The sequence below is a fragment of the Xenopus laevis genome, chromosome 5S (assembly GCF_017654675.1).
Source record: "Xenopus laevis strain J_2021 chromosome 5S, Xenopus_laevis_v10.1, whole genome shotgun sequence".
NCBI lineage: Eukaryota > Metazoa > Chordata > Amphibia > Anura > Pipidae > Xenopus > Xenopus laevis.
The window spans coordinates 53,466,935-53,482,712 of record NC_054380.1 but is presented as its reverse complement, the minus strand read 5'-3'; the positions used below and the strand labels follow the sequence as shown (position 1 = coordinate 53,482,712).

The 15,778-nt window shown below is 40.4% G+C and overlaps 1 protein-coding gene across 1 annotated transcript; it reads right to left on the bottom strand.

Moving 5' to 3' along the window:
* Nucleotides 1-277: 277 nt before the first annotated feature.
* On the bottom strand, nucleotides 278-15,767 carry tomm20.S (translocase of outer mitochondrial membrane 20 homolog S homeolog). Its single transcript, XM_018241600.1, has 5 exons — nucleotides 15,462-15,767; nucleotides 13,991-14,037; nucleotides 13,264-13,345; nucleotides 2,459-2,601; nucleotides 278-642 (listed from the first exon to the last, which is right to left on the bottom strand). The coding sequence occupies exons 1-5, from the start codon at nucleotides 15,586-15,588 to the stop codon at nucleotides 598-600; spliced, it is 444 nt and encodes a 147-aa protein (XP_018097089.1). The 5' UTR covers nucleotides 15,589-15,767; the 3' UTR covers nucleotides 278-597.
* Between the last annotated feature and the right edge of the window lie 11 nt (nucleotides 15,768-15,778).

Below are 15,778 nucleotides of genomic sequence, written 5' to 3'. Positions count from 1 at the left end.
ATTCAATGCATCTGCTGGTACAACTGCTCCAAGAAGAATATACCATAATTTTAGAGCTGTTACTGTCCTTAGGAAGATGCCATGTACTGTAGTACATCTAGCCAGTTTTCCAGTGTATTTACATCGGTCTTACAGAGTGTACATGGAAAGTTTTTTCTAAAATGGATCATCAATGTGTATGTCTTAGATGAACTGTTTCTTGTGCAACAACATAAAACGTGTACAATATTTTTCTTTGGGACTTGATATAAAGTTCCAAATTACTCCAAACAGAACATAAAAGGATTATTTTTATTGTCACTTTTTCAAAAACCAAAGGAGAATGTGATGATATGTACATCTTTACCAGTTATTTTATAGGAAAACATAACATTTACAGATATACTAGTATGTTAACAAAACAAAAATGTTATCAAATACACACACTTTCCAAAAACACAGTAACTAAAATCCTACTATTTTAGCCAAAACCAAAAGTATAACCCTCTCTGTTCTTTCTTTGCATTAACATATTTATACTGTCAACATTATTTGTATTGTTTACTACTGTGGGGAAGTGGGATTTTTTTCTGCACATCTTGTACGGTATATCAAATCCTACTCCACATCATCTTCAGCCAAATTCTGAGCATTTCCAATTCTCTGAAAAGAAGAAAATCAAGGTACTTAGTAGTTACTGGCTTAAAATCCTAACAGAGAAGCTGCATCATGATATTTAGTTTTATTAGGATGTAGCCATTGATAGTTGATTCTAACACAGTTTGCAATTTTTATACTTGCTGATCTAGTTACACACAAAAGCTGTATTGAAGGTCACTTGGGTTGACATTTGGGTGAATACTCATATGCTCTCATAGATTTTCTTGAAAATATGACCAAATGACTGATGCACAAATTTTTCCTATAGATTTACTTATTTATGAGTTAAATTGGGCCCTCATCAAAGGTTGGGCCTTCAAAGCATAGTTCATCTTTCAAATACTTTTTCATTCCATTTGTTTCGAATATATTTGATACACAAGTCAATGCATTTTTAAGGGAGCAGTATACACTTTGCTCAACTAGAGTTCAATGAAAAAGGCTTTGCTGAACATACGGTGTGCCTTTTGTTTTAATCATGAAAAATGTGTTTTTGTTATGTTTTAAGATAGAGGACAAACAGGAAAATTGAAGCTACCCTGTATTTGGTCCTTGCAAGGACAATAATTAAATTACCAGTATAAAACCCCACTCCCCTACCAAGTTAGCAAGACTATTTGGATGACTTATCTTTTAACCCTTCTGCCACTCTGGGAACAATGCAACTTTCCCCTAGATTAAAACAGAATGTATAAACAGATTCTATACTAGTGATATTTTGTTGTGAACAACCTCTTTGTGCTGTTGTTACTCTACTTTATGTATAGTAGATCCCCCATTTTACATTTTTACAGGGGACCAGAAAAAATGGTGTAAAATCAGGGAAATGTATTATGCATTATATATTGGTGGGACCACAACAAATGGTATAACATATGGAAAAAACTTAAAATTAGGGTATATAAAATGATACTGTATGTATCCAGCTGTAACTAGAACTCTAAAGGGAATAGCATTCTGCAGACCGCTGGCTAGTAATTGTGCTAAGAATGTAGAAAAGACCAAGTGCTGTTCTGGTAAACAAGGAGTTTGTGTCACAAAGAAAATGGTGACACTATACAGTCTACAAGTCCATTATGTAGGGGGATTTTATGTGCAAATGTTGAACAAGGGGATGTAATACCCCTTTAACTTAAACCGTATGAAGAATAATCAGTTTTATTGAAGTACGCTTTTATAATTGATACAGTAGTTGCTAATGTGGCAAAGATACTGCTAAAAAATATCAACTAATGCAGCAATTTGTAACTGTTCAGAGTCTGCACCTGGACTACTGAGCTGCCACACTGAAACATCAGAGCACCAAGTAACCAGCAAAGTTTATCTTAAAAAAAAAAAAAAAAAGGAGAAATCAATTGAAAAGAAGTTTATTCTGACACTAACCAAACAGAAAAAACCATTTGGAAGGTAAACAGCCCCTTTAAAGGAATAGTTCAGTGTAAAAACTAGGTACACAGATAGGCTGTGTAAAATATAAAATATTTTTAATATAGTTAGCCAAAAATGTAATGTATAAAGGCTAGATTGGCTGGATGTCTAACATAATAGCCAGAATACTACTTGGTGCTTTGCACCTCTCTTGGTTTCCACTGATTGGTTACCAGGCACTAACCAATCACTGACTTGAGGGGGGGCCACATGGATTATAACCGTTTGCTTTTCAGTCTGAGCCGAGCAATTGCAAACTCACTGAACAGTTATGTCCCATGTGGCCCCGCTTCAAGTCGCTGACTAACTCAGAGTTAGAGTTGAAAAGTAGGAAGTAGTGTTCTATTCTATTAGACAGCTGCTCACTGCAGAAATGAAACATGTCACTTACTTGGCTGATGGTTGGTAGCTTAGTCAGTAGCATCTGGAAAACAGGCGGGGGTAAGGTCTGCTGCAAAACCTGTAGCAACTGCTGAGGCTGACCACAAATGGCAATTGCATTTGTTAAGTGATCAACACCCTTTTCAAAATCACCTGGAAAAAAGGAATATAATTATTATTATTTGTACCTGGAGAACTGGCTAAAAAATAGACTACATAGAGTGGTGGTAAATGCAACATTTTCTAATTGGACCAGTGTTGTTAGTGGAGTACCGCAGGGCTCTGTACTAGGTCCCTTGTTATTCAACTTGTTAATTAATGACCTGGAGCTGGACATTGAAAATACTGTTTCTATATTTGCAGATGATACTAAATTGTGCAGAACTATAGGTTCCATGCAGGATGCTGCCACTTTGCAGAGTGATTTGTCTAAGTTGAGAAACTGGGCAGCAATTTGGAAAATTAGGTTTAATGTTGATAAATGCAAGGTAATGTGATTTGGCAAAATAATATAAATACAAGTTATACACTAAGTGGCAGTGTGTTGGGAGTTTCCTTAAATGAGAAGGATCTTGGGGTTTTTGTAGATAACAAGTTGACTAATTCTGGACAGTGTTATTCTGTGGCTACTAAAGCAAATAAAAGTTCTGTCTTGCAAAAAAAAAAAAAAAAAAAGGCATTAACTCAAGGGCTGAAAACATAATGGTGCCGCTTTATAGGCCCCTGGTAAGGCCTCATCTGGAGTATGCAGTGAAGTTTTGGAATCCAGTCATTAAGAGGGATATAAATGAGCTGGTGCAAAGATGTTTGGGGGATGGAAGACAAATTATGAGGGTAGACGGTCAAGGTTGGGGGTGTTTTCTCTCGAAAAAAGGTACTTTGAGGGGACATGGTTAAACTTTACAAGTTCATTAGAGGACATTATGGACAAATAGCAGGGGACCATTTTACCCATAAAGAAAATCACCGTGAGGGGCATGGCCAACTGTGAGCAGACGTGCCTTCGTTGTAAGGCGACTAAATCTGGCAAATTATCCTGACCATTCTAGCATATAACTTGGCAACCGACTCCAAGGCAACTGACAGATGGGCAAAAGGAGGCAAAATAGCTGCCGAAACTTCAGCTATCCGAACACTTCTCAAGGCCCCGCGAGGCCTGCTAAGATGGCGGAACTACGCAGATCAGTTGCTCAGAGACACGCCAGCTCCTCTCAGACACTCAGAGCGGCCTCAGGGGCAACTCGGGAGTAACAGACACACCGGCCAAGACAACATCATCCCCACTCTCCCCACAGACCCACTTGGGGCTGATGACCTCACCTTGATAAAGGTGGTAACAATTTTAAAAAACACTCTACAGTCCTGCCATGCGGCCACAATGGCAGTGGTTGAGGAGGGTAGACTTTGCGATACTACGACAAGATCTACAAAATGTGAGGGAGCGCACCACTGAGACAGAGAGGAGGATCAGTGAGTTGGAGGACCTCTGCAATCCCATGCTAGATCGCATAGATCAACTGCGTCACAGACTTGAAGCTGCGGAGGTGAAATCTGATGACCTCGAGAATCGGCTCCAGAGAAATAACATCAGGATAGTGGGGTTTGCAGAGAGAGCCGAAATTTAGGTCAAGGGAGAGTTTGGAACCAATGCTTTCATTATTGAATGGGCACATTGGATTCCAGGTAAACCGCCACTACCTGGAGCCCCCTCCCCCCGCGACCCATTATTGCGTGCTTCCTGAATTACATGGATAGGGGTGCAGCACTGGCAGCCGTTCGCCGTAAGGGCAAATTAAGGTATGAGAATGCAACCATATCTCTATACCCAGATTTTCCCGAATTACGCAAACAACAACAACAACAACAACAACAATTTACAGCTGTAAAAAGGTGCCTCAGGGAATCAGGTTTGCAGTATGCCATGTTGTATCCAGCCAAAATCAGGATCTCGGCAGGCACAACCACATGGTTACATCAACGACCCCTATGTAACCCCAATGATTCTACAACAGCTCTATACAGCCTAACTGTTTGGTAAAGTATTTGCCCTATTTACATTACTAGACTTATGGGGAACCCCATATAGACTGCTAGTCTGAAAACACCGGTCTTAAGTGGGACCACGGAGCGATTGTGCATTTGTACAATCGCACTGTTCAAAATTTGTTTAACTGAATTGTTTTTGTCCTAGTTTTTATTGCTTAGTTAATCTAAAAATTAGTTGTATGCTCTAGGTACACCCTCCTTGATTGTGATATGTTACAGGCACTACACTTCCCCATTAATAGGAGAAGTAGGGTGGGAACTGTTAAGAATTTTCTGTCCCCTTATATCTTCTCTATCCCTATCTCTACTCTCTTTCCTACTTGCTTCCTGATCCTAATCTCTCTGAGGGGGGGGGGGAGATGGTATCTATGCACAAGAAGAACAAAATGACAGAGGTAACAGCAATCTCTTGGAATGTTAGGGGATTGAATTTCCCACTAAAATGGTCCCTGGTATTTAGCTTTTTATGAAAGTATAATTCCCATATTCGCTGCCTCCAGGAGACCCATATCTGAAAAGCCACTAATCCTAATCTGTTAAAAAAAAAACTTGCACAAGCATATCATGCACTATACTCCAACTATTATAGAGGGACCTCAATCTTAATAAGTAAATAACTTCCCTTCCAATTACTGCATTTGCAAAATGAGTTAGATTTACATTAATCCAGGCCTCTTTAGCTGGCACAATATACATTACAGTCAGCCTATATCTCCCACCCCCTTTCAAGACTCACTTCTATATGATTTGCTCAGACATATAGCGGACCTATCCCCTGGCCTAATACTGGTACTGGGGGATTTCAACACAGTTATGAATGGAGAGAAAGACCATCTCACTCTTTCCAATACAGGGAGGGTTGAGTTTGTAGATGTCTGGAGGGCCTGTAACCCCACCAAACGAATGTTTTCATGCTATTCTAGGGGAGCTATGTCAAGAATTGATCTCGCCTTTGCCTCCCCTGAAATGTCCTCCAAAATGACTAGAGCAGAGTTTCTCCCTAGGGGGATCTCTGATCACGCACCATTACAGATCTCCTGGATATTGCATCCAAACCCTAAACATAAAGTATGAAGACTTAGTGCGTAGTGGATTAACCATCCAGATATACAAAAAACTATACAGAACGCACTCGAAAGTTACTTCCGGGAGAAGGATTAACCATCCAGATATACAAAAAACTATACAGAACGCACTCGAAAGTTACTTCCGGGAGAATATTAACACAACCTCCTTGGCCCTGGTTTGAGATGCAATGAAAGCATAAGAGGGGAATTTATCTCCAACATAGCCTTTACACAGAGGCAAGCTGTCTATACCCTGACTAGGGCAGAGGAGGAGCTACGAGAGGCAGAGGCGAGATATGTTCAAAGTCCCACGGAACAGCTTAGGGACCAACATGTAGTGGCACAGAGGCAGTTTGCTCAGGCCCAATGGAAAAGCGCCTACAAAAAACAGTTACATTACAAATTTGTCCTATATGAAAAGGGAGACAAAAATGGCATTTGTGGCTAGAGAGGACCAAGCCAGAACAGCTATCCATGCACTCCAACAAGATGATAACACGAGTATCACTTACCCAGCCAAAATCAATCAAAGTCTAGCAGACTATTACCAGGCTTTATATACATCTAGACTAAAGAAAACTCCTACAGATATTAAAAAAAATAGATCTCCCTTTAGAGTATAGAGTCTTCCTAGATATCAAATTGTATCGTATCCCTTGCTTTTCAACTTGTTTATCAATTACCTGGAGGTGGGCATTGAAAGTACCGTTTCTATTTTTGCAGATGATACTAAATTGTGCAGAACTATAGGTTCCTTGCAGGATGCTGCCACTTTGCAGAGTGATTTGTCTTAGTTGGAAAACTGGGCAGCAAACTGGAAAATGAGGTTCAATGTTGATAAATGCAAGGTTATGCATTATATCATGTTATATCATACCATGTTATGATCACTATTCCCTAAATGCTTACCCACACAAATGTTAAAGATGAGTTCAGTATTGTTAGTTATTACAAGGTCCAAAAGAGAGTTATTCCTAGTAGGTTCTTGAACGAGCTGGAATAAAAATTTGTCATTCAGCATATTTACAAACCTACTAGCTTTTTCTCTCTCTTAGCAACCCCATTACCCCAGTCAATGACTGAATAATTGTAGTCACCCATAGCAACAACTTGACCCAGCTGTGAAGCCGCTTGTATCTGCAAGAGTAGCTGGGTTTCATACTCGACACTTATACAAGGTGGTTTATAGCATACACCATTTATAACACCATTTATAGCATAGTGCCGGCTATTGTTATTTCTTTAGCGCATGGCTTTAATTCAGGCTTTACATACACACACACACACACACTCCTCAATCCCTCTGTCCCTCCTAAAAAGGGTGTAACCATTTAAATTCACAATCCAGTCACATGTTTCATCCCACCAGGTCTCAGTGATACCAATTATTTAATAATTTTTAGAGCATGCAATTAATTCTAGGTCTCCCATTTTACCTGACAAACTCCGTGCATTTGCCAGCATACAGCGGAGGTTACTACTTTTACTTTTGCATTACTTAGTGGAGAATTATATGTTAAGTTAGTATTATTCTGTTTTCCTTGTAACAGAGGGACCTCCTTAGCTGGTAAACTGTATGCCCCCCCTCACTCCTCCCCCATGACCCCATACTAACCCCACTGCCCCGTCTACCCTAGCTTCCCCATAATTCTTTATCTCACCCACCCCCCCTTGCCTAGTTTAAACACTCCTCCAACCTCTTATCAATTCTTTCCCCTAGTACTGGACCCCCTTCCATTGAGGTGCAAACCGTCACGACTGTATAGGTTGTACCCCAACGAAAAATCAGCCCAGTGCTCTAGGAACCCAAACCCTTCCTTCACCAAGACTTGAGCCACGCATTTAGCTCCCTAAACTCCCGCTGTTTTTCTAAACTTGCACGTGGCACGGGCAAAATTTCAGAAAAGATGACATCTTAGAGCCTAGATCCCTGAAAATCACTCTTTATCTACCATTTATTTTGTCATTAGTACCGATATGCACTAAGACAGCTGGGTCATGCCCAGCCCCACCCAATAATTTTTCTATCCGATCAACCACATGCCGAACCCTGGCACCAGGTAGACAGCAAACTGTTCGGTTGTAGCGATCCGGACGACAAATTACCCTATCCACTTTCCTAATAATTGAGTCCCCTACAACCACAACCTGCTTAGGCCTGACTCTAATCTCCACCCGACCACTACTAGAGAAACTGGTCTCCCGGCTGTTAAGAGAGATCAGTCCCATCTAAAATTGCCAATCCAGAGTTCACACTCCCATCATCTGCACACAATCTGGCAAATTTGTTGCGATGTATAAGCTCCGGATCAGCCTCCATTTTCCTTTTGCCCACCTTAGATTTTCTAACAGTCACCCAGCTAGCTGCCTCAACATCCTGCTGCTGTTCTGTTCCCCCCCAAACTATCTGACCCCGCTAGGTCCTGCTCAGTGAGCAAAAGACTCCTTTCAAGATTGTCAATCGACCGCAGTGCTGCAATTTGTTGCTCTAGTGCTCTAACTTGAGCCTCCAAAGTGGCAATTTGCTCACAACCACCACAGAGGTAAGCATTTTGGATCTCTTGTTCGAAATCTGCATTCATATGGCAGATGCACTGAGTCTTGCTAGCACAGTCAGGACAGTGAGTTTGTGGAATGCACTGCGGGTGATGTTGTGATGGCTGATTCAGTTAATGCGTTTAAGAAGAATGGCTTGGATGATTTTTTGGACAGACATAATATCAAAGGCTATTGTGATACTAAGCTCTATAATTAGTATAGGTATGGGTATATAGAATTCATGTAAAAGTAGGGAGGGGTGTGTATGGATGCTGGGTTTTCATTTGGAGGGGTTGAACTTGATGGGCTTTGTCTTTTTTCAACCTAATTTAACTATGTAACTATGTAATTGCAATGTCAAATCCAGGAGCAGGAAGTCCTGGAGGCCATAGCTGCACTGCCCCCTGGCAAAACCCCAGTCCCTGATGGACTCCCCAATACCTGGTACTCGACCTATGCCGCCACCTTAGCTCCACATCTCACAGAGTTGTTTGACCACTCGCTAACCTCAAGCTCCCTTCTGCCCTGATTTGTGGAAGCCATAATAGTCTTCATTTTAAACTGGACAAGAACCCCTTGTCCCATTCCTCCTATCGTCCCATATCGCTTATCAATTCTGATTCACACATTTTAGCAAAGGTACTAGCAAGACGACTGAATCTTGTAATTACATCCCTAATTGCCCCAGACCAAGTGGGATTTATGCCACATAAAGCAGCCGAATGCAATATTAGGAGGTTGTATACAAACATGACTGTAGCCCCTGATAACCCTGGCACCAGAGTCATTTGACTTGGTAGAGTGGACCTACTTATGGGAAACCCTGAAAATTTTTTGACATGGCTATAAGTGATATGCAAAAATCCCAGGGCCAAAATTCTATCTAATCTTCAGCTGCCCCCCCCCCAACAGCCATAACCAGAAGCACCGGGCATGGTTGCCCCCTGTCACCAGGTCTATTTGCTCTGGCCATGGAACCTCTGGCATGCCTAATCCGGGCCAAGGAAGAGATCGGAGGGTTTGAAGTAGGCAGTCTTAGGGAAAAGATTTCTCTTTTTGCGGATGACTCTACTCTATTTAAATGATCCTGGTCCCTCACTTAGACTGGCCCTGCAGCTAACTGATAATCATACTCTTTACTCAGGTCTTAGGATCAACTGCACTAAATCCTCATTGCTGGCACTAGACCCCAGGGCCGTTGAGGTAGTAGACTCCACTCTTCCGCTGGTTAAGGTTTAAGGAACTAAACATTGATCCGCTAATGGCATCACTCCAAAAAACCATTGATAAATGGCTTAAGCGCCCGCTGTCATTAATCGGTAGGATAAATCTGTTTAAAATGAAATTCCTTCCTAAGTTTTTATATTTATTTAAACAATCCCATGGGAAAAATGGGAGAGCTGGAGCTGCTGGTGTTGGAAGGAAAATATGATGTGATTGTGTGGCCGAAACATGGCTGAATGAGTCGCATGACTGGGCAGTAAATATCAGTGGCTATACTTTGTTTCGGAGGGACAGAGGCAATAGAAAAGGAGATGGGGTATGTCTGTATGTTAGGCAGGATTTAAAAGCTCATATAAAGAAGGAGGTTATGTTAGAAAATGAGGGGGCAGAAGTCGTATGGGTGGAGTTCTTCACCAATTGTAAAGAATCCAGCAAATTAATTGTAGGAGTATGCTATAGACCCCCTAATGTAAGTGAGGAGGAGGAGGCGAAGCTCCTCATGCAAATAGAAAAGGCTGCTAGTTTAGGTAAAGTAATGATAATGGGGGATTTTAATTACCCAGATATTGACTGGAGCAACGGTACTGCTAGATCAGTTAATGGGAACAACTTATTGCACGACAATTTTTTAGCACAGGTTGTTGAGGAGCCTACCAGAAAAAATGCTATTCTTGATTTAGTGATCTCAAATGACACAGAACTTATAGCAAATGTGCAAGTCATTGAACCCCTGGGTAATAGTGACCATAATGTTATATCTTTTAATGTCTGGTGCAAAAAACAAAAATATACTGGGGCAACAAAAACCATGAATTTTGGAAAAGCTAATTTTAGTGCCTTGAGGGCTGCCCTACAGAGCATTGATTGGGGCATTAGGTTTTCAGCTAAAAACACAGAACAGAAATGGTTGTCCTTTAAAATGATATTAAATCATTACTGTTCTCAATTTATTCCCTTAAGGACTAAACATAGAAGCTCTAAGAATCATCCTGTGTGGCTTAATACAGAAGTAAAGAAGTTAATGGGAAAGAAGAGAAAGGCATTTAAAAACTACAAATCTGTAGGGACAGAAGCTGCATTTAATGAATATAAACACTGTAATAAATGTTGTAAATCAGCAATCCGGAAGGCTAAGAAAAGAAATGAAGAGTTAATTGCGGTGGAGGTGAAAACTAACCCTAAAAAGTTTTTTAAATGTATTAATAGTAAAAAGATGCAGGTTGAGAGTGTTGCTCCCTTAAATAATGGTACCAGTATGGTTGTAACAGATACAGATAAGGCAAATGTGTTAAATCAGTTCTTTTCTTCAGTGTATACAATAGAGGAGTCTGGGTTCACAGGCTCACTTAATAACTGCACGAATGGTTAAGCTCAATCTAGTTAGTGGCTGACTCAGAATATGATTCAAAAAGCTTTAATACAAATTAATGTAAACAAGGCTCCAGGGCCTGATGGCATACACCCCCGGGTTCTAAGAGAGCTTAGTTCAGTTTTAGACCAGCCCTTATTTCTGATTTTCTCAGATTCACTGTCATCTGGTATGGTGCCTATGGATTGGAGAAAAGCTGATGTTATTCCTATATTGAAAAAGGGATTACGATCTCAGCCTGGCAATTATAGGCCAGTAAACAGTAAACTGTGGTGGGCAAATTATTTGAAGGCTTGTTAAGGGATCACATTCAAAATTTTGTCCTAATGAATGGCATTATGAGCAACAATCAGCATGGCTTTATGAAGGATAGGTCATGTCAGACAAATTTGATTGCATTTTATGATGTGGTAAGTAAGATTCTGGATAATGGGGGGGGCAGGAGATGTGATCTATTTGGATTTTGCCAAAGCGTTTGATACTGTGCCCCACAAACGACTGCTTTCTAAACTAAGGTCTGTTGGGCTTAATGAAGTCGTTTGCACGTGGATAGGAAACTGGCTACAGGATCGGGTACAGAGGGTGGTTGTTAATGGGACATTCTCTACTTGGAGTAAGGTCCTTAGTGGGGTCCCCCAGGGCTCAGTATTGGGTCCACTTTTATTTAACTTGTTCATTAATGACTTAGGGGAGGGTGTTGTAAGTTATGTATCAGTGTTTGCAGATGACACAAAATTATCCAGCCCAATTAATTCCATCCAGGATGTGGCATCCTTGCAACATGATCTTGACAAACTGGCAATCTGGGCAGCTAAGTGGCAAATGAGATTCAATGTTGATAAATGTAAAGTCATGCACCTGGGATGTAAAAATATCCAAGCCACTTATACCCTTAATGGGACTGCACTAGGCAAATCCATTATGGAAAAGGACCTTGGAGTCCTTGTAGATGATAAACTTGGCTGTAGCAAGCAATGCCAGACGGCAGCATCAAGGGCAAATAAGGTCTTGAGCTGTATTAAAAGGGGCATAGAGTCAAGGGAGGAGGGGGTCATTCTTCCACTGTATAGAGCACTTGTAAGGCCCCATCTAGAATATGCCGTACAGTTTTGGTCTCCATCACTCAAACAGGACATTATTGTATTTGAGAGGGTACAGAGAAGGGCAACTAAGCTGGTAAAAGGTATTGAAAATCTTAGCTATGAGGAAAGACTGGACAAATTGGGGATGTTCACGCTGGAGAAGAGGCGCTTAAGGGGTGATATGATGACAATGTATAAATATATAAGGGGATCATATAATAATCTCTCTAATGCTTTATTTACCAGTAGGTCTTTCCAGCTGACACGAGGTCACCAATTCTGATTAGAAGAAAAGAGGTTCCGCCTAAATATACGGAAGGGGTTTTTTACAGTGAGAGCTGTAAAGATGTGGAATTCTCTCCCTGAATCAGTTGTACAGGCTGATACATTAGATAGCTTTAAGAAGGGGTTGGATAACTTTTTAGCAAGTGAGGGAATACAGGGTTATGGGAAATAGCTCATAGTCCAAGTTGATCCAGGGACTAGTCCGATTGCCATTTTGGAGTCAGGAAGGAATTTTTCCCCCTCTAAGGCAAATTGGAGAGGCTTCAGATGGGTTTTTTTCCTTCCTCTGGATCAACTGGCAGATAGGTAGTTAATAAAAAAAAAAAAAAGGTTGAACTCGATGGACATGTGTCTTTTTTCAACCTTACTTACTATGTTACTATGTAACACTACCCGCACCGGGAGCAGCCATGTTGTGTCACTCACATGCGCATAATGCGCATTTCACGTCACACGCATAACGAGCAATTCAGCACACATTTTCATTGTGCGCATGCGAGTGACCGGACATGGCTGCTTGCACCGAGAGCTTCCTTCCGGTGCGGGTAGGATAGCACTGGCGGGGGGCATTTAAAAAAAAAAAAAAAAAAAAAAAAAACTACCGTTATCCCCAACCGGAATGCGGGGATAGCATTTTTACACAACAGGTGCCCTTTAAGGCAGTTGCACCATTAAGTCATCCACACAAATGGTCAAATAACTCTGTTCAGGCAGAAAAAGCAGACATGAGAGGAAGTGCGGAGAAGCTGTCCTCCTTTCACATCATCGTGTTTTAATATCCTGCCTATTTAGATACATCATTGGGAATTGCCCTTGTAGGTGACATACATGGTGAGATTGTGTGGTCAAATTTGGTCTAATTTCTCAACTAAATCTGGTTAGCTATAAGGTTAATTATTCATCACAGAAAATGTGTTGTTTTCTTTTTTTAACAGAAAAGTAATATGGGGCAAAAAAAAATAAATAAATATACTAGCTCTATATAGCTAATCTTTCAATGTGAAATATTAGTCACTGGTTACAAAGAGTATTATATGTCAAAGAAGAAGCAAACTGGGCTTTTAAACATAGCTAAATATCTCACGAGACTTCAGCTTATAATGCCTGTTAGTAATGCATGATTTAGACCACTGAAGACTTTAGTAATAACCAACAAAAAATAAATAAAGGGTGTAAGGCGAAGGTGTTATAAAATGATTCTTACCTTGAGCCAACAACTCCTCTCCAAGCTGAATTTCTTCAAGGAAAAATTTTTGGACAGCCTCTGCATCTTTAAGATCTGGTAACTACAAGTAAGAAAAAATACTTTTAGTAAATGAATCATAAAATTTTTTTCCTATTACAGTTAGTTAGCCAAAAATGTAATCTATATGCTAGAGTGACTGGATGTTTAACATAATAGCCAGAACCCAACTTTCTACTTTGCAGTTCTCTAACCTCTTAAGACAGCGACTTGAAGGTGGCCACATGGGATATACTGTAACTGTTCAGTTTGCTTTTGTTTCTTAGCACACAGGTCAGATTCAAAAGCAAACTAACTAAACAGTTATGTCCCATATGGTCCCTCTTCAAATCACAGATTGGTTATGTACAGGCAACAGGAGGAAGTAATGTTCTGGCTATTATGCTAGACATCTGTTTACTCCAGCCTTTATAGATAACATTTTGACTAAATATTAAAAATATTTCTGTATTTTGCACAGTTTATCTATTTACACAGTTAGTAATTTTTACACTGAACAATTCCTTAAACTTTATTAGAAGAAAAGCACATACAAATAGACTCAAACAATATAACTTTTCCTATGTGCATAATAATTCCTTTAATAACATAAATAATAATAATTTAATTCAAATTAAAATATATACTATTAGAATATAGTACTCAGTACTGTGGTATTGCCCAAAGCACTGTCTTCAGTGTATCTTACCCTTGACTGTCCTGCTCTCTCTTTGGCAATCTTTTGTTTTCTTCTTTCTGCAAAACCCAAACAACCACAGCTTAGCAAAACAGTTTTGTGATACAAAAGAAAGTCTGACAATGTATTAAATACATCTAAAACAGGACAAAGGTATTTATGTATATATTTATATAGCACTACCATTGTACACAGTGCTTTACAATGTATGAGCACAAACAGGGGTAAAGTAATAATGAAGTTATATAGTAAGAATAGAAAAATTAATGCTTAAGAGTCAAGAGATTTCAAAAGTTTGGATGAGACCCCTGTCCCAAGGAGTTTACAATCTATTAGGGCTAGTCCACACGGGGAGATAGCGACGCGTTTGCGGTCAGTCGCCGCGACCGGCGCAGGCGACAGTTTTGTATGGGCGCCTATGTAAAAACGCCTGTGCTAACCACACGAGGCGATGCGCTTTTCAACAGTTGCCTGAAAATGCCTCGCCAGGCTTTTTCAGGCGACTGTTGAAAAGCGCATCGCCTCGTGTGGTTAGCACAGGCGTTTTTACATAGGCGCCCATACAAAACTGTCGCCTGCGCCGGTCGCGGCGCTTTGTCGCCGCGACCGCAAACGCGTCGCTATCTCCCCGTGTGGACTAGCCCTTAGGTGGAGGAAACAAAACAAACAAAAAGGAGGGTGGGTATAAGTGTGTAAGATAAGAATGTGTTGCTGCAGAGGACGGCTAGAGAAGTGCTTAATCTAGTAGGTGGTTTTTAAGAAGCTTCGAGAAAAGTGTTAGAGATGCATTTATCAAAGGTCAAATTTCGAATTCATATCAGTTTTTAAAAACTCCCCATAGCTCCCATAAATTTGACCAATTGAAATTTATTAAAAAAAATCTATTAAATTCAATTAGAATTTAAAAAACTTGATTCGAGTTTTTTCTCCGAAAAAAAATCAAATGTCAGAAAGGCTGCAAACAACTACAAATTGATCCCTGAACATCTCCCATAGACTCAAACAGCAATTCGACAGGTTTTAGGTGGCAAATAGTCAAATTTGAATTTTTAAAGGGCCAGAGTATTTTAAATCTCAAAAATCTAATTAGAGTTTTTTTAAAAAAACTTGAATCGAATTTGAATAACTCCCTAGTCGAATTTGACAGTTAATTCGACCCTTGATAAATTTGCCCCTTAGTGTGGGGGCTTTTCTAATGCAGGATGGTAAAGCATTCCATTGGCAGGGTACAATCAGTGAAAAAAGTTTTACACTGTAATATGAATTTATGTGTCATTTCATTTAGAATTAGTTTTTCGCCTATAGCAATCACATCCAATCTAGACCACTTATACTACTGGTGAAAAAGAACTCAACACCCGATTAGAATTGTCAGTGACCAGCGTGCTATAATTGGACAATAACCGGTTTAGGTCTATAGACTGATAATCCGTGTCCCACTTTATCTACGCGCAATGCCGGCCGCCTACCACAAATCTCTTACTTTCTCGCAGCCTGTTCTTGAAGTTGGGGTCATTCCTCCTTTTTCTGTCGAAGTAAATGCAATACCCGAGGAACAATGCCCCGCAAACACCTGCCGCAAAGGCGCTCGTCTTCCCCACAACAACCATGCTGCTACTTCCTTATCCACGAGGGAGTGACGATCTCTTTAGGGAACCAGCACAAGGCTCCTCTCTCCTTCTACACCCTTGGAGAAAAAAATAGAGAAAAGGCGTCGCTCGTACACATACGCCATAAACCCGCGACGAAATGTGTTTCCAGTGTAGCGGCTAGTTCCTAATCCTAGGAAAGGACCTGACG

Bases quoted from the DNA above. Each gene is read 5' to 3' on its own strand.
- tomm20.S (XM_018241600.1), bottom strand. From the start codon at position 15,588: ATGGTTGTTGTGGGGAAGACGAGCGCCTTTGCGGCAGGTGTTTGCGGG. The intron at 13,346-13,990 runs GTAAGATACACT...TCTTACTTGTAG, and splicing joins AGAGAGCAGGACAGTCAAGG to TTACCAGATCTTAAAGATGC. The intron at 2,602-13,263 runs GTAAGAATCATT...CCTTTTTTCCAG, and splicing joins AGAGGAGTTGTTGGCTCAAG to GTGATTTTGAAAAGGGTGTT.